Here is a 26,680-nt window from a genome sequence, read left to right as displayed (position 1 = left end):
CATTGCGTACTTTGCGTGTTTTGTTTTTACAGGAAGTTTCGTAAGACCACCGAGCGTCTCTATATATATACAAATATACGTATGGATGTTTATATGTTTGTAGCTGTGGAGATGCATAAACAAAGAATTGCAACGCAAAGCAGACGATGCGAAAGTCTCTCGCTCGTTGCCCAAGAAATTTCACCATACGCTTTGTACGATCTTGCAGCGGGTCGTTTCTCGCTCTATTTCTCATTCCGAAAGCTAATGCCAAAAAGCTATAATGCCCGAAATATAAGATCCCTAAAGCTCGCGACTGGGTCTCTTCAATGGTATAGAATGTTCACCAAAAGACTTTCAGTTGCGAGCGGACCTCTGCACGGAGTGGAACAAAATTGAAAAACTGAAAAGAGTACAGTCCGCGGAAAACATTCAATTAATAGAAATATATAAATACATATATATATATATTTTTATATGTATATATATATATATATATAATCTAATTTTCTCACATATACCCTATATATATTTTTGACTGTATATATATATATATATGCGCACAAAGAATATGTATTAGTGTACGCCAAAGAAATAAGATTTTCAACTAAAAATAGTGCCATAATTTTGAAAAAAAAAAAAAAAATAAATTTTTTTAATAACGACAACGCAACTAAACGACGAATTTTCAATTAACTAAAAAATAAATAGATAAATCCACACACACACACACACACCACACACACGCACGCATGTTTGAGTTCAGAGTTTAAAAAATAAAAAAGAAAATAAAAAAAATCGCAACGGCCAAGTCAAAAAGTTGAATTGAATAGAACGTATTGAAGGAAATCGAAAGATGACATTCACGCGATTAAAAACTCTGACATTGCTCGTGTGTACGTTACTGGCACTGAGTTTTCCCGGATATGTGAATTGCGCTAACAAGAAAGGATCGCAGCCAGCTGCTGCGGCGCCGCCGCCGCCACCGCTTGAGCCGGAGGCCGTCATCGAGGAGGTCAATGCCAAGCAGTTGGAAAAGCTATTGGCCGACAAGGATTACGTTGCCGTTTTCTGGTGTAAGTACACACACTCACACACTTACACACTCACACACACACACACACACACATAAATATATAGATTTATTTGTGTGTCTAGTAATGGGCGAGATATGCGAGATCCGGGCACAGCGATAACCATTCGATTTAATCTGCTTCACAACGCACGATGGCCGTGCGACTCGAAATAGTAACAGAAGCCATATTATATAAATTTTCTCTAGTGAAAATTCTAAAAATTCGCATACAAGTGAAAATATGTGAAAAATTTCGTTGTACGAAATGTCTCGAGATTTTCATTCGGTTTAGTTTTTTTTTTCTTTCGTTTTTTTTTTTTTTTTTTGTTTTTTTGTTGGTAGTAGTCTCTATTCGTTTTTTTCGCTTTTTGTTTCTATTTTTCCCCCCCGGCTGTCTCTTTGCGTTTCTGTTTATGAGCAGCAATCGCTTTGGCTGTGAGAAATTGGCGTTGTTTTTGTTCTTCTTATTTTAGTACTATCTGCACTATGTATCTATCTCTGATGTGTGTCGTCAGAGTAGCTTTTAAGGCTTTGGATTCTCAAAAAAAAAAAGAAGAAAAATAGATTGAAAAATTGGCCAGTAAATAAGCTAGCCAATGGTGGCGCCCCCTTTAATTATTGTAATTAGCTATCGAAAATGAGGCTCATATTTTCCCCAAAAGAAAACAAATTCTCAAATTTACTCTCTTTTTGTGCCAAAGATTTTCTTTTTTTATGGGCTGCCATTAAAATTTTAACTGAATAAATTGCTAGCATATAAAATATAGAAATTGTATGCAAAACTCACATAAACAAAACGCTGCGTGTTAATAATTAATCAGCTTTAAAATAGCAACGTTCACATATTTGGCCAATCACCTTCGGATCTTGGATATGGTTACTTTTCAAGGAAAAATGGAAAATTTACTTCAATGCCGTAAATTAATTAAAAATCAACTTGAAACGATTTCAAGTTTATCAAATGCATTTGTTAATGCACGAAGATAATTAAATTCGCTTTAGCATTGACATTTCACAATTTTCCAAAATGTATTCTTGTTGACACTGAACTTATTTATGCACACGAAGCCTCAAACAAGCAGTAAAAGAAAATTCAAATACTATAAATGAGCCGGAGAAAAGCCTACGCAAATGGCAGCTAATAGAATTTTGCTTGTAATTCGCCAGAGCGAAAGTTTGTTTATTAGTTCGAGTAAATGCTATTGATTTTATTGCAGTATATTGCTAGCGGATACCATTCATCTGTGTAAACTGGGGGCAAATATAATTAAAATCAATTCAAACCAAATCAAATAATGCGTATACGTAATATGGATGCAACATCTGTTCCTTCTTGATTTGATGCCCGTAAGAAACCATAAAAGCAAATCCACATACTTGTGTACACTAAACAAACGAAGTTCAACAAGGTAGTCGAGTAAGCTCGACCAGCAGATACCCTAAGCCTAAGATATTCAAACTAGCAAGTTGAATATGTATAAAGGAAATACTTGTGTGTAATTTGATAAATAGTAATATACGAATTCCTTTGCTGCTGCCCAACTGATCTTCTTATTTTCTTCGGATTTGAATTTGAATTGTTATTATCGGTAATCGATTCTTATCGATATTAGCTCAATTTATGAAGTTATCAATAAACGGACGATAAAATCAATTGAATTTTACGTTAGGAATTATTCTTACTGGTTCGGAAAGCTGTTTCTCGAAAATTGTGGATTTTATTGTTATCGGTAAATACTGTTCGATATTGCAATAACTTGGGACGACGTCGATAAAATAACGATAGAATCAATCGATCTTATATAATCAATGTAATATTCTGGAATATTCTTACTGGGTAGGAAAGCTGTTTTTTTTTTAAATTTTGATGATCAATGATCGATTCTTTTCGATATTCGCGCATCTCAGGAAGTTGTCGATAAAATAACAACAAAATAAACTTGATCTGAAATGGTAAAGAGAATTTGTATTTAAATTGAGCTCTATAAGCTCTGATAAAGCAAAATTTAGACAGATATACAGGACTCCATAACTTATGGGCTCGGAGATGCTGTCTTCTGCCCGTTACACACTTTTACACAACTTATTTATATATTTATATTTATATACAACTATATGAAACAAGTGCAAATCTATTTTAACTGGCACACATCGTTGCCAAAATAAAACCCGAACAAATTTACTTTTATATAGATGCAATTGTATAATATAGGGGCATGCAACCACCCGAAACCGACGCCGCCAACACATCAGCAACGGCTTTTTGTGGTACAATTCATTTCCCTAATAGTGGCCACATCAATTTTTATGAATTAATTTACCAAAATTCTGTTGGCAGTTGTGCACACATTAATAGCTGACCATATCCACACATATATAGCATATATACCTCTTATGTATATACCCTGTTTGTTAACCATATACAATAATAATGAAAGCAACGCAAATTTCTTTTGCTGTTGTCATTTCATTCACTAGCCTGGGCTCTGGGCCCCAGAATGTCATCAGCGGTTCTTGCACTTTAGTGTGTATTGTGAGGGGATGAGGGCAGCGGGGTGGGGATGATGGGGGATGAAGGGGCAAGTATGCGTTGCCGATGAGGCATCCTGTATCGCTATGAATAATCGCTGCGACATTTGGCGTCACATGCGACAGTTGCCAGCCGTCAATTTATGTTGGTATCTTTATGCACTTTTCCGAGAATCTTAAAAAGATAGTTTTATAATATGACCAATTGTTGAATTGTTGTTGCTTACAGATGCGCGTAGCTGTGTGACCTGTGATAAGGTTTTAGCGGAACTCGAAAAAATCGACGATGACACCGATTCATTCGGTGTGGATTTTGTTAAAATTAACGACAAACGACTAGCCAAACAATATGGCATCAAGAACTTCCCAGCGCTCACTTACTTCAGGTAAATGAAAATATAAACCAAAAAAAAGATTAACAAAGATTGAAAATTTGAAAGTTGCATTTTCAATTACTGATCCGATAGGGAAAAGGAGCCCATCATCTATGATGGTGATCTTATGGATGAGGAGGGCGTGCTCGATTTTCTAACCTCGCTCGAGGCAATGGATCTGCCCGATCGCATCGAGGAGGTCAACGCAAAGATATTGCTCAAGATTATCGAGGATACCGATTTTGTTGCCGTCTTATTCTGTGAGTACAAATCATTCCTTGCTGCAAAAACACATTTCTCTCCCTCTCTCTTTTTCTATCTTTAACTTTATCTATGATTATTATTTATATTTATTGGTGGAATATTTTGATTATTTATACTTCAAAGCAGTTGCAGTTTTTAGCGTTCAAAAAAGAAAAAACCAAGTTATAATTAAAGCAAAAACAAAACCAAAAAAAGTTAAGCTCTCTTGTGACTAAAATTCATACAACTTAGGTACAATCGATAAATACTTTTTTACCTAGTTATGTATTTAGATGTAGATATTAACTTTATTATCTTGTAACTTGTAACTAACATAAGCAAAACAACGGCGGCATCTTAACTAAAAATATATTTATACTATATTTATCTATGTACTTATATACATACATACATAACGGCGGGCGGTAATTGTTGCCCCAGACATTCTAAGCATATTTACATAAGCCAATATATATGTATGCGTTGTATCTATTCAAACGATAACAGGTCCTGATCATGAAACATGCCCACCCAGGGTAATGGGTAAGTTTGTGCATATGTTAATGGGTTGCCTTTGACTTGTGTCCCCCCAAACCACTCAAACCCACTCAAAAACCTACTTTCAACCTAGTTTCCGATTAAAACCAATTTTAAACTTATCCAATTCATCATATTTTTGAATCCAATCAAGCAATTTTCCCAAAAACTGTAACTACATATGCACAAAACCCTCACCAACCTTTGTACCAATATGTAAATATATTTATATATGTAAATATGTATAACACTTTCTAACTATATATGTGAACTATATATGTGAACTTTCTTATCTGTCGCCCGCATTAAAAACTTGCTAATCTATAACTAATTCTATATAATGAGCAAAATAAGCAAAAAGTTTGCTTTTTCCAATTAAGAAATTGTTTGTAATCAGCCAATTTTACGTAGCTATTTGATCTGAGACACAGATCAGCAGGGTTCTGATTATCGCAGTTTTAAACACAGTTTATAAAAAGTTTATTGCAAAGAGGAAAAAATAGATGTGCTTTGACGATGCCAAACATTTTTTATTTAGTATTTTGAGTAACATATCAAAAATTTTGTTATTGAAACGAGAAAATAAAATTAAAATATAATTACAAATATATTTTTATGTAAACTATTAATGTTAGATACATTTCCCAATATTAATATATCTTTTTAAGTATTCTTCTGATCAATATAGTTTTCGTGGGATTTGTCACCAAATATTTTAAAAATGTTTTTATTGTTATATGAAAATAGTAGATTGGTTTTTAATGAGGATTACGAAAATATAGTATTATCTAAGCGATTATATGTTATATTTAATTTACAGATCTCACACAATTTTCTAAAGCATTGTTCTGATTTTCATAGTCTTTCGTGGGGTTTTCTCCAGATAAGAAACCAATTACTTTATGGTTATGGGAAAATAGTAGCTTGGCATTAAAAGTATAACAAATATATTGGTATCTAAGAAGCCGAATAAAGCCCGGATATTACAAGCTTGTCCCCTCTAGGAACCATTTAGTACATATATGCCATTTCCTAAACAAGATAAAACAAGGTATAAAATAATTACTCATCAAGCTCTACAATTTTAAAGTAATTTTCAAAGTGCTCAAATATTGAATATATTTTGAAACATGAATTCACTGTGTGACGTCTTCCTTTGAGGTGATGTTTAGCGAAAAAAAATACGTATTACGATTTATTTTGCTCTGGTAAAAAACTTGCAATTTGTCAAATTCTGAAATTTATAATAAATAAAAATGGCCCCAAGCAAAGTTTATATATTTATAACCAAGGAAAGTCTAAGCACACATTTTGGGGCCAAATATAAGAAATGTATATATGTATGTATATATGTGTAAATGTATATATATTTACTATATTCTTGGAATAGAATTCTGATGTTAACTCATCATGTAGTTGAGCATTGTGACTGTAAGGGACTTTTGGTAGATCATGTAAATATAACTGGCAAACAAGTTGGCAAATAGAAAGAAAATACAAATATTACGTATACGTACAAAAATAAAATGACAACAACAAGATGAACGCGATTCAGAAGGAGCAGCCACAGCTCTTACAAATGAATGTCTGGGCTCAGCGCCAGACCATGTTTGCAGCCCGGCGGACGCAACCAGCCCCATCCAACGAGTCTTATAGAAAACAAATTAAAAGAAAAAGCAACAACAACAGCAACAACAACAAGAAAAAGAGCAACAGCAACAGCAACAAACACACAACTCAAAATGTGTCTATTGGTGTCTGTTTTAATCAATTATTAAGAATAAATTTCAGTTATGATATAATTGTTAAAGACATTGGAATAGATCGCCAGCATATAGATGGAAATATATGCTGGCCACAGTTTATGGAACAAAGGAAATGAACATTTCGATAGAAAACATAAACCAATTGGCTTTATTGCGAGCAGTGGGGGGTTGAGGGCAGCGACACCAAAGTGTAGCAGTTTTATTTATTTGTTTTTGTTCTAAGCTCTTTTTTTTTTTTTCTTTTTGTATTTTTTCAACACATCAGAGCCACCTACAATTTTTGGTTTATAAATAGCAACTCAAGCAGTTGGTTGGCCAACAAAATGATTTTTCGTTGCTGTTATTTTTGCTCAATTTTCAGACAACTAACTGTATATACGCGTGCATATATAGACGCACATGCACACACACACACACACACACATACATATATTGTATGAATATGTACGTACTTGTCTGTATGTATATTTGAATACGACATGTATTTTTATAAAGCGCAGACAGCGCACAAAGGTCTTCGCATAGATGATCAGCATGTAGGTGAGACAAGAACAAGATATTCTGGCTCCGTCTGTTCTGCATCCATTGTTTTCTGCCTTTTGTCGAAATTTCTAAGCGCATCGACAAACGCGCATGAGCTTGTTGCGATCTCTCTGTTCTATACCCTTTATTTGAAGACCCCCAATTCAAAGTGAATTTTAAGAACGAACAGTTTATGCAAATACCAACAAAGTTTTTTCTGATTATTATTACTTTTTTTTTAGTTATTTAATATGACACACACTCCACAATTTGTAACTCTGTATGTTTTAAGATATTAAATGGTTCGACTTTTAGTGCAACGATTGGGGAAACCCAGAAAGAAATCCAATCAGTAACATATTATAAATTATTTATTATAATATTATTATAATATCATATTATATATATGTGTCTTATAAAATTTTAGAATTAAATTTATAAGAACGTACACATTAATTCTAAATACAAGAGAATCAGAACGAAAGGATAATAATTAAAATAAATTATAATGTAGACTAAAAGCAGAGCAAAATCAAAATAAAAGTAAATAAAATTTGAAAATAAGTGCAATAAAAACGTCCTAAAATATTGTTCAAGCTAAACAGAAAACTAATGTCTTATGCCGTTTACAGGGTATAAAAAAAACACGTTTGATTGTATTTTTATGTTTTTTTTTTTTGCTTAAAACTGCAGACAGACAGCAGTTTTAATTGCTTTAGCACAGAGCAAAACATCAAGATGCTGGCACTCACGAGCCGGCATGGATGTCATTATGGGCAGCTCTTTAGCTGCAGCCAATGCAATTTTACATAATAAATATATATGTATTTATGTGTGTGTGCGTGTGTGTGTGTGTGGCTTTAGTTGTGCGAGTAAATGCGGCAAGTGTGCGCTGTAGCCGACTGACTTGCACTATTTTTAGTATTTGCCCAAGTCTGCGGCAAATTCATTATTGCATTTCGCATACTAAACGTACAATTTCAGCAAAAACCTGTCAAAACTATAAACATAAACATGTTTAGTCACTAGCGCAGTAACATATACACAGAATAAGCATTTATATGTGTGTGTGTGTGTATCTGTGTAAGTGTGCATGTGTGGGTGTGATTGTGGGTGTGGGTGTGGATGTAGGTGCGTGTGGCCTTGCCACCTTGACAAAGCACACTCACCCAGTGAAAATAGCTCCAAAGAAATTTATTCGCTAAAGCTTGAGGACATTTTATTTTTTGTTAAGAATTTGCTCGGTTGTCAAACATAACAATTCAATATAAATTATTAAACATTAAGCAAGGCTAAGAGTTTTGAAACTTAATAGCTTATTGTTTATTGTTTAACTTATTATAAATTATATCTATACATATAAAACTACAGACATATATATATATATATATATGTATATATTGTGCATATATAATCAAATAGAGAAACGTAAAGAAATTCATAAGATATAAATATATAAATACTTTTTTATACTTAAAGTTTATTGAATTGTGCTGAAGACAAAGCTGGCAATTTGTAAAATAAATATTTGAAATTGTGATATTTATATTACGTATACGTGCCGCATGCCAGAAGGAAAGCTCAGTAAACACTAACGCAAAGCAAAATTGATAAATGTCGGAAGCGCTAAAGAGCGAGGAGCTTTCATATGTTTAGTTAGAAGTAGCGGAAAGGTAAATGTCGAACTTATCCCAATGGATTTTATTTATAAGTAAATTTCGGTTACAATTCAATTGTTCAATGTTTTCATTTCCGCTGCAGGGGCAAACATGAAACGCAATTCTCAACAGGTTGTAAACAATGATTATACTTAAAATTTCACTTTTGTATACAAACGATTGAATGCGATGGTGTAATGTGATTTTCAACACCATTGCTGGCAACACCAAATGAAGCAAAACCATTTGCAATTGCTCAGAGCTCTCACGATTCTATTCTTGTCTTGCATGCACCCTAACGTCAATTCGTTCTCCTTTGTACTATTAACCTTAACCTTTCAACTGCACACGAGAATGGTTCGATAATTACGTTACTGATGTACTTATAAACAAAAAAAATAAAAAAATAAAATAGCACATTGTGAATTACCCCAACCACAGCCCGCAAGCAAACAAATACTAATAGAATACCCTACAATATTTGTTGTGCTAGTATCCAAAGAAAAAAAAAACCAAGTCTATTGTCAACCATAGCAGGAGTTACAGAGCTTGAGAGAAAACTATATCTAATCTTTGCACATCGTTTATCAGATAAACAGCAATGCCGCAAGTGCGCCAAGGCCTTGCAAGAATTGGAGAATATCGACGATGAGGCCGACCAGCTTGGCATTGGTTTTGTGAAAATACACGACGAGGCATTGGCCGATGAGTACAACTTGGGCAATCTGCCGGCATTGGTCTATTATCGCCACCAGACTCCGATCATCTATGAAGGTACAAAACACCAGCTCAATTACATGTAGAAGTTGTTCCCCACATTCCTCACACATCATACAATCCATATACAAAACAAACAAACAAAAAAAAAACTAGTAAATCAGAACAAATCGTTTGATTGTTTCTGTTGCCTAATTATCAAAATGTGTGTCTGTGCCGCAGGTGAGCTGCAGCGTGAGGAGGATGTCTTGGAGTGGTTGGTGCAAAATAAATCGACCGGTGATGAGGATGATGTTATCGAGGATGTTACCTCAAAGACTCTGTCAACGCTGATTAGCAATATTGATAATTTGGTTGTGCTATTCTGTATGTATATTGATCCGCGATATAGATATAGATTTATCGATCACATCACATATCATCTACAGATGATCATGGCAATGATGATTCGATGACCGTGCTGGAGGAGCTCGAACAAATCGACGATGACTGCGATAAGCATGGCATACAGTTTGTTAAGATCGATGATGTCAAGGCGGCGTCCGATTACGGAATCGAATCGGTACGGGACAGAATTGCATCTAAATCGTTGAAGCGCAGCAATATTGATAATGAATCTATGATTTATAGATTCCGGCAATTGTATATTTTGAAAAAGAAATTCCAAACGTGTACGATGGCGATCTCATGGATGAGGAACAGATACTGAAATGGTTGTTGGGACAGTTGGAACACGATGAGATCGAGGATGTCACCGATGAAATGCTCGATACAATGATTAAAGAAGGACGCGTCATTGCAGTGCTGTTCTGTAAATATACAAATATATTCAATACAATAAGATTATCTACAAGAAAAACGTATGGCGCATTTTGATCATCTGACGTGTTTTGCAGACGACAACAACGACAAGAAATCCCAAAAGGTCCTTGAAGAACTTGAGAACATTGACGATGAATGCGACGCTTTGGGCATTACTTTCGTGAAAATCGACAATCCCGAGGAGGCCGTCGAATATGGCATCAATAAAGTTCCTAAACTGATATACTTTGAAAAAGGCATTCCAACTATATACGAAGGCAATCTGGAGGATGAGGAGAAGCTATTGAAATGGCTTGAAACACAAACAAGTTCCGATCAAATCGAAGACATTACCGATGAAATGTTGGATTTGATCATTGAGAAAATGCCACACGTTGCTGTGCTGTTCTGTAAGTGATTTCCCGCACAAACCAAATAAACCGGATACCCTATTTCAGCTGTAGATAATGTATAGATCGTATATATATATACATGTATATATATATTATATGTTGTACTTTGTAAAACCGGGGTGTGTCTGAGTGTCTGCCATATAATCGTAACAAAGCAAAAGCTGCCTTCTGCTCGATGTGCTTATCAATTTATTAATGTTAAAAGCGCTTCAACTAATCCATAAAAAAAAAACTAAACCGGAAATTCTCCAATGATTTTAGTAACAAATTCGGGTAATTATATTATTAAATTCGGTTAGTTAAATTTATTTTTGAAAATATTTCTTAGTATGAAATCAGTTGCAAATATAGAGAGCTTTTCAGTAGTAGCAGAGGGTCTTTAAACCTTAGAAGGCCTGTAGATCGTTTTCCATTTTCAATTATCAATCAATTAGATCATGAGAATAATTGATTACAATCTTTCACAGATGACAAAGATCAAAAGAAATCACAGAAAGTCCTCGGTGAATTGGAAAACATCGACGATGAGTGCGATCAGAACGATATTGCATTCGTGAAGATCGACGATGATAAGGAAGCCAAGGAATGGGGTATCGATGAAATACCATCGATTGTACTCTTTGAACGTGGTATTCCACACATCTACGAAGGTGATCTAATGAAAGAAGATGAGCTACTTGGCTGGCTGGTGCATCAGAAGCGTTATTCCGAAATTCCCGAGGTCACCGACGAAATGAAGGACAAATTGGTCGAAAACACTGAACATTTAGCGGTTATTTTCTGTACGCAATCGAAGCATACACTTAACTCACTGAACTCCAACTGATTAATATGATTATTTAAATTGACAGACGACAAGGATGACAAACAGGATATGCGCATTCTGAATGAACTGGAAAACATTGACGATGAACTCGAAAAGGAGGGCATCGTCATCGTCCGCATCGATAATGCCGCCGAGGCCAAGGAATATGGTCTCGATCATTTGCCCGCACTGATTTACTTTGAGAATAAAATACCTGCTCTGTACGAGGGTGATCTGATGAACGAGGATGAGGTGCTCGAGTGGCTGCTGGTGCAGAAGAAAACGGCGACCATTGAAGAGGTCACCGATGAGATTCTCGTCAATCTGATCAATGAGCACGAGTACGTTGTTGTCTTCTTTACGGGTCCCTGCGAACCGGGCGAGCCCTGCGATCACACTTTGGCTGCGTTGGAAAGCATCGACGATGAACTGGATGAGGCTGGCATCATATTTGTTACCACCGAGGATACCGGCATCTCTAAGAAATATAACGTCAAATCTTATCCACGATTGGTATTCTTCAGAAATCGTGATCCATTGCACTTTACGGGCGATTTGGATGACGAGGACGAAGTCTTGGCCTGGATTACTGATGACGAAACCCTCGAAATTCCCGGCAAAATCGAGGAGGTCAATGTTAAAATGCTGGATAAGATTTTGGCCGAAAACGATCATGTTGTCGTGTTCTTCTGTGAGTAAATTAAGCATTGTAAAATGGACTTCTTCATTTACGAAATAATCTTGCACTTTACAGACGCCGAGGGGGATAAGAAGGCCCAGAAAATCCTCAACGAATTGGAGAACATCGATGACGAATGCGAGGAAAAAGACATCGACTTTGTAAAGACATCCGACGATGATATTGATAAGGAATACGATTTGCCCGGTTTGCCGGCACTTGCATTTTATAGACATAAGTTTAGAACAATTTACACCGGTAAGTAAATACAGATAACTTTATTAGTATTATATAGATATTAAAATGTTGTTATATTCGAAGGTGATCTGATGAAGGAAGAGGAAATCCTCGAGTGGGTTATCGATTTGCATGAATCGACGGCTGACGTCATCGAATCGGTTGATCGGAAAACGCTGCAAGTGTTGATCAACGATGTTGAACATCTCGCCGTTTTCTTCTGTACGTTCTCACATCAATAATAATCAATATTTAAGTTGATAAGAATAATAATATTGAGTTATTGCCATTGCCAATAGATGACGATGACTGCGAAACGTGCCCTGGTATTTTGGAAGAGCTGGAGAACATCGATGACGATACCGATAAGCATGGCATTCAGTTTGTCAAATCGAATGATGTTAAGCTAGCCCATGAAATTGGCATTTTCGCATTCCCTGCTTTAGTCTACTATGAGACAGGCGTTCCGATCATGTATGATGGTAAGCGAATATATTTCAATATATAGTCTAAACTCATGTAATCTCACCTATCGTTGTTTATTTCGTTTTTGTTTTTTTTTTTTTGTAGGTAATCTCAAAAATGAAAATCGTGTGCTGCAGTGGTTAATCAATCAAAAGAGTAAGCGTTCTTGTTTCAAATGTTTTCTCTGCTTTCTAACTCACGCTCATAAGCCAAACATTCAATATCAAATCAGTTGAGCCCACAATATCTTGGCCGAACTAAAAGAGATTGCATATCAAATCCAAGCAAGTCGGATATATCCAAATATCATTCTACCCGTTTATAGCCATCATAAAACGAGCAAAACGTAATGAATACTTTTGATATATACGCTATATACAATAGGCAACGATGACGATGGAAGTGATGAGAAAATAGTTAAGTTGAGCTATCCAAAAGAAAGTGATCTGGATAAGAGAGCGAAACTAAAACGCCTACAGCAAACGATCCGAAATCAAAGATTACGAAAACATACGAAAAATGACGACGACGATGGCGATGACGATGACGATGACAATGGCGATGACGATGACGAGGACGATACTGACGACGATAACGATGACAATGATAATGATGACGAAAATGACGATGATGAGGACGAAGACGATGACGAGAATGGAGACGATGATGAAGATGAAGACGAAGACGAAGACGATGACGATGACGAGAATGGAGAAGATGATGAAGACGAAGACGATGACGAGAATGTAGAAGATGATGAAGATGATGACGAAGACGAAGACGAAGACGAAGACGAAGACGATGACGATGACGAGAATGGAGACGACAACGATGACGACAATGATGACGATGAAAATGATGATGACGATAATGATGACGATGACGATGACGAGAATGGAGACGATAATGATGACGACAACGACGACGATGAAAATGATGATGAGGACGATAACAATGACGACAACGGTGACGATAATGATGACGATAATGAAGACGATGACGATGACAATAATGATGACGAAGACGATGATGAAAATTATGACGATGAAAATGGTGATGATGATGAAGATGAAGATGACGATGAAGATAACGATGATATAGAAAACAAAGACGATGACGAAGACGATGAGGACGAGAATGAAAACGACAATGAGGATGACGACGATAACGGAGACGATGACGACGACGATGACGATGACGATGACGATGAAGATGGAGAAAATGACAATGAAAACAATAAGGATGACGATAACGACGATGACAACGATGACGATAACGATGACGATGACGATAACGATGACGATAACGATGACAAAAATGATGACAATGACGAAGAAGAAGATATCAGCAAGCAAATATATAAGCATAAAGCCAAAGGCAGAACGATACATCGGCTTTCTGATCTTTGCGCGGGTCATCTAATAGATGAAATAGGTAATACGTGAATGTGAGTTGCCATTGCCGCACTAACTGAAGTTGTTTATTGTTGTGATCTCCTCCCTGACCTGCAAAACCAAAAGCCAAACAAAACACAAAATATGAAAAACAACTCAGATACTCCAAAGTAACTCACACTACAGCATATTAATTGTCTATCTACAGACCTCGATAAATGGAATCCTAAAAATGCATTTCACAAAGGTAACAAAAGCATTTACTCGCGATATTCTAAATGTGTTGCGCATAGCTTTTGTGATAAAAAAAAATATAAATAAATTCATCTACACCCATATGACAATAATAAACTGAAATTGGAGATATGCTATATATATATATATCTACATATATAAACACACACACACACACTAAAAGCCTCGTCAATGTTTGCCCTCGTGAATGTATTAAGACCTATCCAAAGCTTCGATCTACCTACAATCTTGTATGAAGTTCCCAATCTTAAACTTCTATAAAAAGTGAACAAATTTGGTAAAAATAATTAAAAAATAATGCAAAAATCATAGCTGACACAATGTTTGAAAATATATTTAAAAAAAAAAAAATCGATTTTAATTTGTTATATTATGAAAAGTTATAATTTAATTGTTTGTTCAAAAAATAATATAACAAAAAATGGTTAATAACTTCATTATTCTGATTATTGACATAATTATATTCTCTACATAATACATAAGCAATTGTTTTTATCTGTTAGTTTATAAATAATATCGAACCGGCTCTGCTTTATAATTTTACAACCAAAACCAAAGGCGTCTTTGTGCAACGTGATAAAGTAAAAACTAAACATAAACCAAAAAAAAAAAAAATATTAAAAACAATTACGAAAAATGTACAACGATCCAAACAATGAACTGTAGTATAAAACTCAATTAGGATTGAAAACCTGTACAGTCAGCATCAAAAGCATTTTGTCAGTTATTAGTTGAGTAGCAAAATTATTGTTGAAACGAATTTAAAATATTGTTCATTCATAAAGCACGCTTTTATACTCTAGAAAGAAATCAATCTATCAATCTATATGCAAAAATTAAAAGAAAAAAAAATACAATGAACATCGTACTAACTGCTCTTTGTGGTAATTTTGAACGTGTTGAAAAATAAAAGCATCTTTTACGACTTTTATTTCGTATTTCTCGCCTACTCTTTATGCATTTTTGTTTACTTTTGATTATTTCGTAATGAACTTTCTTGTTAGTGATTTCTTTAAAAACCAAAAACAAAAAAAAAAAAACAAAAAACAATTTTTTTAAAGAACTAAAACAATCTGACAAAATGTTTTTGTTTGTTTGCTCACACAGATGACGAATGTTTCTATGTTGGATTGGGTCACGACGGCCATTCAGCTAAGCGCGGCAACAGTTTTGTGCCCAACGATTACAAACCATTCCAATGCTGTCCAACCAAATTGGAGAAGTCAACGAAAGTTCCTAAAATGACGGCCCAACGCATCGGACACAGCGATGGTGAATCGAGCAAACGTCAAGGTGGCAATTTCAAATTTGCCGCCACATCGAGCACTCCAAGCAAACCAGCAGCCAAACCAGTCGCCCAAAGGAAGCAGTCCAAGCGCCGCGACGATGATGACGACGACGATGATGATGATGATGATGTGCCCCTGGTGAAGGTATCATATGCGAACAAGCGATCTGGCCAAGCGGCCAAGAAGCCCATCCCCAAGCTGCAGCAGCAGCAGGAACAGGACGACGATGAATCACTTGAGGTGCAGAAGACAAAGAAGTCGTCGAAGAAGTCGGGCAATAAGCTGAACGTTAAAACCGGTACGTCGCGATCCCCCTCAAAATATTAAAACAAGAAAAAGAAATACATACATACATAAATAATATTTAGTTTTCTTTTTTTTTTTTTGTCAAAATTGTAAGACACAAACTCGTTTGCAGATTGTTCCGTATTGTTTTTAATCATTTTGCTTACACTTGTAGTTGTTGTTGTGCACACACACCACCCACCCAACACACAAATACAGACATATCTGGTTGTAATTTGATTTGTATATTTCTCTCTCTTCTCTTTTTTTTTTGTGTCTTGCAGGCATTAATTTTTTGCAAAATCGACTAAAAAATTTGTATGACCTCGTTTTTCAGGATATCTCTCTGTGGGAGTAAGGCAACAATTTTAAACTGAATAACACATAAATAAAGCAATTCAATGATTGTATGATTCAATGATATGCAATAACTAAAGTAGCACGCATACGCAGTGTTGTCATGTTGCCAAAAGGCAACAAAAATTACAATACAATACAAGCAAAAGAACAATGATAAAAACAATAACTAAAGCGACAGCACGAAAGCAAAGCACGCATATTTTTAAGAACTAAGAAATCTGCTGTAAGAGCCTTGAACAACAGACAGTAATTCTATAAACATAAATTGTAATGTGTGATTTTGTTTGTGACTGTCATTATCATAATTTGTAAGTGCAACATGCATCCGAAAAGACAACAACAACAGCAACAACAGTAACTTAACTCATCTGGTTATGTAATACTAAAACTTAAACTACACTGTGCATCATGAGGAATGGGTTTAGTTTTGGAGGAAGAATGCGTTACTTTACTATTAAATATTACTCATACGTTCGCCGACACCTGATCAAATGTAAATGTTAAAAGAGAATTTCTTGAAAACAAAACTCACAAATGAAACAAACATGAACTGTTACACTTTGTTCCACACGTACTGCAGCGGTTATCGCAAGTAGAAAATCAACTGGCCAGCATTACTATTAAAGCCTTAACTATTGTTATTAATAGTAATGCTGGCACGCAACTCAAACTACAATTCACTAATTCACTTATCGTAACTTTTGGTACTTTTGCACTTTTGACTACTCACTTTTGAGGCTGCCTGTCTGTAAAACTAAAAATAAAACTAAAACTAAAACTACAATTGTAAACTAAACTAAACTAAAATTTGTTGCATTTTGTCAATGGATATCAATTGCGCAAATAAAACTTTGTTCAAATATAAAGCAATTACTGCAACAATAAAACTTACTATTAACAAACAAATATATATCAAATTCTTCAGATCTTCAGGTATATATTTAGCTAAAAAAAAATTCGTAATTAACAATAAATACAAAATATCGTCAATAACTGAGCATAAACTTTTTGATACTACTTACTACTTTTTTTGTTACAATATACAATTTACCTTTATGTATGTAGCTAGTATAAACACGAAAGAAAAACCAAAATATTTTTTAAACATTTTTACAATGAGTAAAGAGAAAAGCAAACTAAAAATCAACTATACTATTTACATAGCTAACTGTAAACTGTGTGCTTGTATACTTATCATGCATACTTGTATATTTTATAGCTAAACTCATTTTCTCTGTTGTTGTGGCAATTAAAACACAAGCAAGCGCATATTTAAAATATAACAAAACTCGCCAATATATTCATCATACCATACAGTTCGTATACTTAATATTATGAATGGCTGTCAAATCTCTGATTCGATTTGTACACACTGGCCTCGCACAATGCTCGCCATATTGTTTTTTTTTCTCACTTCTGAGACTCACTGTTAGCGATTTGTTATCGATATTTGAAAAATATCGAATTCTATTTTAATTTTCATTAGCTTATTGTGTAAGCCTTTTTCACTGAGAGTCACATTTGTTTTGTAAGAATTTTAAAATATGTGTTGTTGAACAGCAGCTGTAAAGATAAAGAAAAACAAACAAAAATAGAAGGGAACTCAAGCAATGTATTTGTTAAAGTTTTATTAACTCTTTTTAAATGAACTATTTATATAATTATATACATATGTAATAACTGGAAATTATTTTTGTAATATTGAATAACGCAAAGAATCAATTGTAAATTTCACATGAATAAATAAAAGAAAAACACATACAAATTAGGTTTCTACTATAATTAAGCGTTCGCACAAAAAAAGAAACAAAGAAAAAGAATAAAATGTATAATGTTTTGGTTGTTTTTGTTGAAAGCATTAAATTGATTTCAATACTCGTCAGCGGTTCTTGTTCTCATCTATATAAAACGATTTGTTAAGCTTATGTATAACCAAAAGAGTTTTTGCATTATTCTAGAAAATGTTGAATACATTTTAAAAACAATGTCATCCAAATTACCACTGCCTAAAAAAATGTCCCAATGTTTTTCGAGATTATTGCGGTAATGAAAATGGAAAAAACGCACTAAAAAAAGAAACAAACATTTAATAATTTAGCTTAAAAAGAAAAATCTATTGATTGATTGACAAACTGCAGCGTACAGGTATGTTGAAAATTATCATCAATAAAAAAAACACGAATTATCACAGTGATGAGCACTATAATTACTAAAAGTTTATTATATTTGATGTGCAGGTAACTTGGATAGTAACAATGAGGTATTCAATTGGATACTGGAGCAAAAGGCCGATCAAAGCATTGAGCTTATTAATCGAGATCAACTAATTGAATATATAGGCACCAAAGACTTTTTAGCGGTTGTCTTCTGTAAGTATGCACAACAACTAAGGTATACTAAGTATAAAGTTCTAAAAAAAAACAAATTCTATCGATATATTTATGAGAGTCTGACAATGCGAGCCCACTAAAAACTGTAACTGCCCAAAAACAAGCAAAAATCGAACAAAACAAAAATTGTTTTTATGATTTTCTCGAAACAATTTTAAGGGACATTTTGGCATATGCGTATCTAAATCTTTACAGATAAAGAAGATGATCCTGATTCTCCGCGTGTGCTACGACACATTGAACTGATCGATGACGAGGCTATCGAATATGGCATTTATGTTGTGAAAATGCACGATAAGCTGATGGCCAAGAAATATGGCTTCAGAAATCCACCTGGTATAACTTATTTCCGCAAGGGCAAATACATCAACTACGATGGCGATATCGATGATGAGGAGGAAGTTCTCGATTGGCTAACAAGTCCCGCCAACATGGAGATGACCGATCACATTGAGCAGGTTAATCGCAAGATGTTTGAGAAAATACGCAAAAATTCCGATTATGTGGCGGTGATTTTCTGTAAGTATTACTAATAAGTAAAAGTCGAGCGAATATAAATATCAGTTACATAATTATATATAAATATTTACAGACAGCGATGAGTGCAAACAGTGTCCTCGCGTCCTGGCTGAGGTGGAACACATTGATGATGATGCGGATAATGCGGGCATTGATTTTGTCAAGATCGATGATAAGCAAATGGCCAAGGAATATGGTGTCTTCGCACTGCCAGCCATTGTCTTCTTTAAGCCCACATCTAAGGAACCAGTTATATACGCCGGTTTGTACTAGTAAAAAAAAAAATAAAATATAAAAACATAAATATAAATATATATTTGTATATGGATTTGACAGGTGATCTTTATGAGGAAGAACAAATCCTATCTTGGTTGCTTACGCAAAAGGATCCAAGTGGAGATGTTATTGAAGATCTCGAAGGCGAAAGACTGGTTCACTTGATTGAAGAGTCTGGCTCCATAGCTGTGTATTTCTGTAAGTTCAATAAAAACCAAAACGTTCGATATTTAATTAACAAATACAGAAATTTGATTATGTGTTAAGTTTATCAAGCGTTTAACAGCTGCAATCGGTTTGGTGACATGCATTCATATCGAGCACACAATTATTCGAAATGTGTGGCCTACTTTGCAGCGCCTCGAAACTTGTCCATTATCTGTCTCATTTCCAAACACCACGTACAACATTATTACAAAATTCAATAAAGTACTCGATATGAATTATGCTCACTCTTTTGCGCAAACAGTTTGCAGTCAAAATCTTGTTGGGAATTTTCGTAACCAATCAAAAACTTATTACTTATTTTAAGCTACTATATATTTTTTCAACGCTCAATTGTATCTAACCAAAAAGACTTTTTACAACATTTATATTTCTATTTAAAAAATTTAAACAAAAAAAAAAAACTACACGTAACATCGCACTAAAAAAATACAACAACAACAACAAAAAATAATAAAACGTAGGGAACAAAACGAAGTGTGATATTTGCAATTCGAAAGCGGTGCGCAAGGCGCGACTGAAAAAGGAGCGCGAGCAGCAGCAACAGGATGGCGGCACCGCCAGTGCGGCCGCCGCCTTTGGCAGCGATCCTGAGGCAGCAGCAGCTGCCGGCGAGCCCGGTGGTGCTGGTGGTGGCGATGGTGCAGCAACGGATGCCATGGCCAGCAAACATGATGATGGTAGCGCAATACGTGACAAATTTAATAACTTTTGTATAGACACCACAAATGGAATGAGTCCAATAATGTTTAACCACAACCACAACAACACACACCCACACACACACACACATATATACACATGTACATATCCTCCATATGTATGAGAATGTCTTACCCGGTATTATGATGTAGCGCATCTCAAAACTTCAGAGCCCCCAAACCCAAAACACCGAATTCTATATTACACTTTCCCCCTCTGTTTTTCTGTCACACACACACTCTCTCTCTCTCTCTGTCTCTATCTATCTATCTGTCTCTGTCTGTTTCTCTGTGCGTTAATCTGTCTCACTTTTGCTGCGTTGTGCTACGTTCTATGTTTTATGTATTATGCTTTTCTCAACATACACAAGTTTCCACTCTGTTCCCCACGTTGTGCTAAGTGTAGTGCTTGCTCGTAGTGTTTTCAACTTCCCCCCACTTGTTTACTGTGCACTCTTTGTTATAATATGCATTTCCCCGTATTCCCCTAATCACTGCTCTCTTAGATGCCGACGGGTGCGAACAGTGCACCAAAGTGCTCGAGGAACTGGAGAATATAGACGATGACTGCGATAAACATGGCATAACATTTGTCAAAACACGGGACTTCTCCGTCGCCGATGGCTACGGCGTACACGAATATCCGGCTCTGGTCTACTTCGAGGGTGGCATACCAAATGTTTTTGAAGGTAAGAAAACTGTCATATCAGATATGCATCATTAGGTAACCGATAGGAGTTTTAATATCATCGTTTTCTAAACTTGTCGAGTAGCATAAAAAACAGAAGCATTCAAAAGTGCTTCAAGCATGTTTATCGTTCCTCGGCGCACCAAGGTATCCCTAATAGACATACCAAGTTAATCCTAATATCAATTTGATCTAACGATAAAAGAAGAAAATATTTATTTCAAATAGTTAGTTTGCATTCATGAGTACGGCAAATGAATTTTACAGCAATAAAGAACAAATTCTTTATGAAATAGTATCAGATTTCACAATAAATAAAAAAATGTTCTGTTTTCGCAAATTTGAGCATTACGTTCGTTTTCCTGTTACCGCAAAATGAAAACGATTTTTCATCATTTTAAATCCTTTTAATTTCCAGGTGAACTCAGTGAGGAGGAGGAAGTCCTCCAATGGCTTATAACACAGAAAACGGAAGATCGCATTGAGTTAATCACACGCCAAATGCTTGAAACTATGGTCGAGGAGACACAATATCTTGCCGTATATTTCTGTAAGTTATTCTCACCCGCAATCAACATAACTTTTCATAATTATCACACAATATCAATTATATCCCTTGGCATTCTACCACCACTGCACGACCACAACACAAATATCTCTCTGCACCACCACAACACAACCAAACCAATCAAAACAATATTTATTTCCTGCCGCACAAAAAAAAAAAAATAAATAAATTAAAATATCCAAAAACAAATCGGTATCCAATTAGTGCCGACTGAGCGGAGGGGCAAGCCACCCGCTTACTGTCGGAGTTTCTGCTCACCCTCTAGTCTTGTAGAAAGCAACCTGACCACTACCTCCAAACACTCATCCAGCCAATTCGTACAAAACTACATTTCACGTAAAAGAAAACGTATCCAAAAACAAGGTATTCCGTATTCGTATTCGTGCACACAAATCGCAACTTTCAAAAATCAATTGAATAATGCGCATGTTTTTCTCGAGCTCTAACAAGATAAACTACTTCTATCATATTATGCCTAAAATACTGTTCTCTTCCACAACTCTTTTACTAAACCAGGCTTCTAAACGTATTATCGACCAAACTAAATGAACCCGTCGTTAACTTAGGCCATTCCTTTTCGAGTTTCGTATAAAATGTTGCGAATTCCATTGTAACAATAAATAGAGAATTTAGTTTGGGCGCGAATACCTTTTGTTTTGGCGTTTTCTCTATCCCACTATTTTCTATGCGTGCCTATCTATAACTTATCTAACTTATCTACTACAAAGCGTACGCTTCACATTCTTAAGTCTTACAATATTATTGGCATACTTATCTAAGATGTTAATTTTGTATATTGCCAGACAAAATCAACTGTAATATCTGTGATCAGATATTGGAGGGTCTTGAACTGATTGATGATGAGTGCGATGTTTTTGGAATACACATGGTTAAGATCCAGGATCCTCAGCTGGCCAAACGTTATTCCATCAAAACTTTCCCAGCCTTGGTCTACTTCCGGTAGTTTTTGTGCAAAGCCCAATTGAAAATTGAATATAATTCTTGATATTTAATTCTCAGCAATGGCAATCCACTGCTCTTTGAGGGTGATCTACAGAATGAACAATCTGTGCTTGAGTGGTTGATTGACGATGATAATCGTGAGTTGGCCGATGAAATCGAGGAGGTGAACGAACGCATGCTGGATCGTCTAATGGCTGAATCGACTTTGTTGGTGGTATTCTTTTGTAAGTAGAACCTATGCAATACACAAATTTTTTGTCATAACAATTATCATATATCTGTAGATGATGATGATTGTGCTGAATGCGAGGAAATTCTTGAGGAGCTTGAGGAAATCGATGGCGAGGCTGATATGTTTGGCATTGACTTTGTTAAAATAACCAGCGTTGAAGCAGCCAAGAAATATGAAGTGGTCAATATACCATCTCTGGTATATTTCCGGTGAGTTGAACATTGAGAACTTTCAGTAAGGCAAAATTTAATTAATTTTTAATCCTAGAAAACAAGTGCCTGTGCTATACGATGGCGATATGCATCAGCATGATAAGGTCATCACCTGGCTAACATCGCAGGATGTATTCGAAATTAAAAACGAAATCGAGGAGGTCAATCGCAAAATGCTTGACAAGCTGCTCGAAGAAAACGAATTTATTTCCGTGTTCTTTTGTAAGCAAAAAAATCGCTGGATCTGCTGGATATATACATTTCTAAACGATTGTTGTATTTTTATTAGATGAACACAATCAGCCTGACAGCGTTGCGGCGTTGGAAAAACTGGAAAACATTGACAGCGAGACCGATAATCTGGATATAACCTTTGTGAAAATGGCCGATTCGCGCTATGCTAAGAAATGGGGCGTTACCAAACTGCCAGCCATGGTATATTTCCGTCGCCGTTTTCCTAGCATATATAGAGGCAAGTACAAATCGGTTGTTGTAATGTTCAGTGGCAATTTAAGTTTTCTACAAGTTAGATCTCAATTTAAATGTAATTTAATGCTTAGGATAGCTATTTCATTAATTCCTTCAGTTTCGTCTATAGAAAAGAGTTTTATATATTACAAAGTAATATTTTAGAAAATATTTAAAAAGTATATTGAAGAAAGAAAGAAAAACATCGCCTTAAATTTTGAAATCGACCTGAAAACTAATTTCTAAATATATGAAAAAATATTTTAATAATTATACATTTTTCAGAAATTGTATATAATATTAAGTAGATATGCAAAACCGTTATTTTTAGAAAAAAAAAAACAATATTTTTAAAGAAATTTGCAAAATATGCAAATGCAGCAAAATAAAGCAATAAATAACACAAAATTTAGAAATATTTGTTCTAAATTGTAGAAAAAATCAGTCTTGAATTAAGATAGGCAACATCCTTTCTTGTCGATTTTCTAAATTTGAGACTGATTCTTTCTAAATATATCAGATATTAAAACACAATAAGGAATACCAGTTTGGTATGGAAAATGCATTTTCATCTGGTCATCTTTATATCTTACAGGCGATTTGCTCTCGGAGGATGAGGTGCTCGAATGGCTGCGCAAGAATCGTTTCCGCCAGCCGGAACTGAATATATTCATGTACGCTCTGATAGCACTGGCCGTGGCCTTTGTTGTCTACACCGCGTTCCTGCTGCAGTGCTTCAAGCCGGCACCACCGCCACCCGTGCAGCATCCGAAGCAGTCGTGATGTGATCGAGTGGGTCAAATGTGAATGCTGCTGGGCTTATTTCTGCTGCTGCTGCTGTGTAACTAGAAATTGTTGAAGAACATACGATATTGCAACCACTACAACAAGGGCGTGCCCGCGTGTAGAGAACGAAAAACTGGAAGAAGGAAGAGTGAGAGAGAGAGCGTGAGCGAGAGAGAGGATGAGAGCAAATGAATTAATTTAAAAGCGAAAGGAACACACACACACACTAGACACAACTACTCACACACAAATGCACAAACATTATCATGCATACATTAAATAACGAACTATCATCATGGAATCGTCTAAATTAGACGACTTTAAGAAATGACTTTAGAACGACAGTGCCGAATATACTGCCCCAAGTATTGTGCGAGAGTCCCTGGTGACAGAACATTGCAAATATTACATACTATATATTTTTACATAAACTACATTTACCTTTGAGAGAGAACCGTGTTTAATGAGTCAACTTTCTGGCTGCTTCCATAATTAATCAATATCAATATGAATATAATTTCACGTCACAATTATGTACTTAAACATTTTAACAAATCAATCAATAAACAATGAATTCAACGCTCAAGTCATAGTAATTACTTTTAAAATAATATTTAAATACAATTACAATAATATTATATGATATTAAAGCAAAAATCATAATTTCTACAGTAAACTATTACGGATTAATAAAATAATTAAAATAAAATTCGTGAAACACATTATTGAAGCAGTTCCTTTCAATTCAATAAGCTCCGAGGAAATAAAAACTTACACTTCTTATATAAGTATAAAAAAAAAAGAATGAGTTCACTTTGCCACTTAACCTGCAACCTCCGTTGGCAACAGAACACTAAAGCTTTTTCTATTGAAATTTCAGGCGGACAGCCCCATGACAGTATTGAATTATGGGATGATAATTATAAATGTACTCGTGCTGTTGTTGTGCGATCAATATTGTGCCAGCCATTTTTATCTATTTGATAGTAATTAATTTCTTTCTTGTTTACTAGGGAGATATCAGCGCTGAATTATCTACAGACAAACGCTGTTGTATTTTTAGGCCTTTTTGCAATTTGAAGCTATCAGTCTGAATTTTCAACAGCGAACCTGCCGGCATTGTTATCACATGAACATTTAAAGGCCCCGCCCCACTAACTCAACTGCTATCTCCGTTTAAATTTCAGGCTGGCAGAACAAAGACAGCAGGCTCAATTGATTATAGTGACACTACACTAAAACAAACTGTCAAACTATATATATATATATATATATATATATATATATATATATATGTAAATCTGACTGATGTTTAGAATTACTCTAGCAAAAAAAATAAAATATTTTGTGTAGTTTACAGTAAATTGCCAACGTGTTTTTTTCTCTATTTGAATTAATTCTATATTTATCAATTAATGTTATAGTAAATAGGTGCAAGGTCATAAATTCTAAAAATTGTATTAGCTTATACCATTTAAATAATCATACTCTTGAGATGAACATAAATTCTTTTTTCCTGTATCAACATTAAATACAAAAAAATAAATAAAATCCCATAGATAATTGAACTTCTTCTTTTTATACAAAACTATCTTACAAATATTACGTAAGAACTATAACTTTAATGGTAAATTTAAAAAAATATCCATGCAACAATGAAGCTGTAAAAGTTACTCTTGTTTAAAATTTCTATTACCATTTTTAAATTGTTCACAAAACTTATAAAAAATAAAAATGACAAGAATCAGAATAAATTAGTTGAGAAGCTAAAATACCGAGACAAGAAGTTTAAAATGAAATGCTTAATAATATAAATAAATTTATAACGTAAGAAAGTTAAAAGGTTCATGCAAAAGTAATTAATATTACAACGGGTAGGAACATATAAATTATTTGAACAATTTTACTACAAATATTACACTTATAACATAAATATTATTGCCAATTATTACCAATTACGAAAAGTAATAAATTGAATTTAATATTAAATTTTTCGCTAAACCTTTTCATTTTCGTTTTTAGTGAAAATCTTCCATTTCTATTTTTGTTAGTGGTATGATAATTATATTTTATAATACTTGTTCCTGGCATTTTAAAATCATCTTTCATGAGTAATCGTTTCTAATTTAAATATCAGCCCATTTCGTGTGGTTTTACTGTGGCGTAAGTAAATATTCAGCCTAATTAATTTAGTTCTCGGCTTTAACAATATTTAAGAGCTTACGGACTTAAATCCAGTACTTATAAAATAAATGCTCGGTGTGTGTAA

General features: G+C 34.7%; 1 protein-coding gene across 19 annotated transcripts; it reads left to right on the top strand.

The window, feature by feature from the left end:
* Nucleotides 1-338: 338 nt before the first annotated feature.
* LOC6560091 lies at nt 339-25,141 on the top strand. 19 transcript variants are annotated; one of them, XM_032735091.2, is made up of 29 exons: nt 339-391; nt 548-1,055; nt 3,813-3,969; nt 4,051-4,217; nt 4,708-4,743; nt 9,275-9,457; nt 9,623-9,766; nt 9,829-9,962; nt 10,031-10,211; nt 10,297-10,611; nt 11,082-11,396; nt 11,466-12,110; nt 12,174-12,356; nt 12,420-12,557; nt 12,635-12,817; nt 18,621-18,752; nt 18,969-19,292; nt 19,366-19,554; nt 19,629-19,766; nt 20,258-20,473; nt 21,001-21,183; nt 21,601-21,732; nt 21,955-22,113; nt 22,554-22,710; nt 22,771-22,937; nt 22,998-23,154; nt 23,213-23,379; nt 23,447-23,629; nt 24,221-24,608. In XM_032735091.2, the coding sequence occupies exons 2-29, from the start codon at nt 836-838 to the stop codon at nt 24,406-24,408; spliced, it is 5,493 nt and encodes a 1,830-aa protein (XP_032590982.1). In that variant the 5' UTR covers nt 339-391; nt 548-835; the 3' UTR covers nt 24,409-24,608. The 19 variants fall into 19 exon arrangements, with proteins under 19 accessions (XP_032590982.1, XP_032590998.1, XP_032590999.1 ...); XM_043214338.1 differs by lacking the exon at nt 21,955-22,113 and having other exon boundaries at nt 377-391; nt 24,221-25,141; XM_032735092.2 differs by lacking the exon at nt 4,708-4,743 and having other exon boundaries at nt 377-391.
* Nucleotides 25,142-26,680: the final 1,539 nt, after the last annotated feature.

This window comes from Drosophila grimshawi, unplaced genomic scaffold (genome assembly GCF_018153295.1).
Source record: "Drosophila grimshawi isolate 15287-2541.00 unplaced genomic scaffold, ASM1815329v1 contig_1369, whole genome shotgun sequence".
In the NCBI taxonomy this organism is placed as follows: Eukaryota; Metazoa; Arthropoda; class Insecta; order Diptera; family Drosophilidae; genus Drosophila; species Drosophila grimshawi.
The sequence above is the reverse complement of the archived record's forward strand: the minus strand, read 5'-3'. Positions and strand labels throughout refer to the sequence as shown.

Bases quoted from the DNA above. Each gene is read 5' to 3' on its own strand.
- LOC6560091 (XM_032735091.2), top strand. From the start codon at position 836: ATGACATTCACGCGATTAAAAACTCTGACATTGCTCGTGTGTACGTTA. The intron at 21,184-21,600 runs GTAAGAAAACTG...TTTAATTTCCAG, and splicing joins CATACCAAATGTTTTTGAAG to GTGAACTCAGTGAGGAGGAG. The intron at 22,114-22,553 runs GTATTCCGTATT...GTATATTGCCAG, and splicing joins AAAACGTATCCAAAAACAAG to ACAAAATCAACTGTAATATC.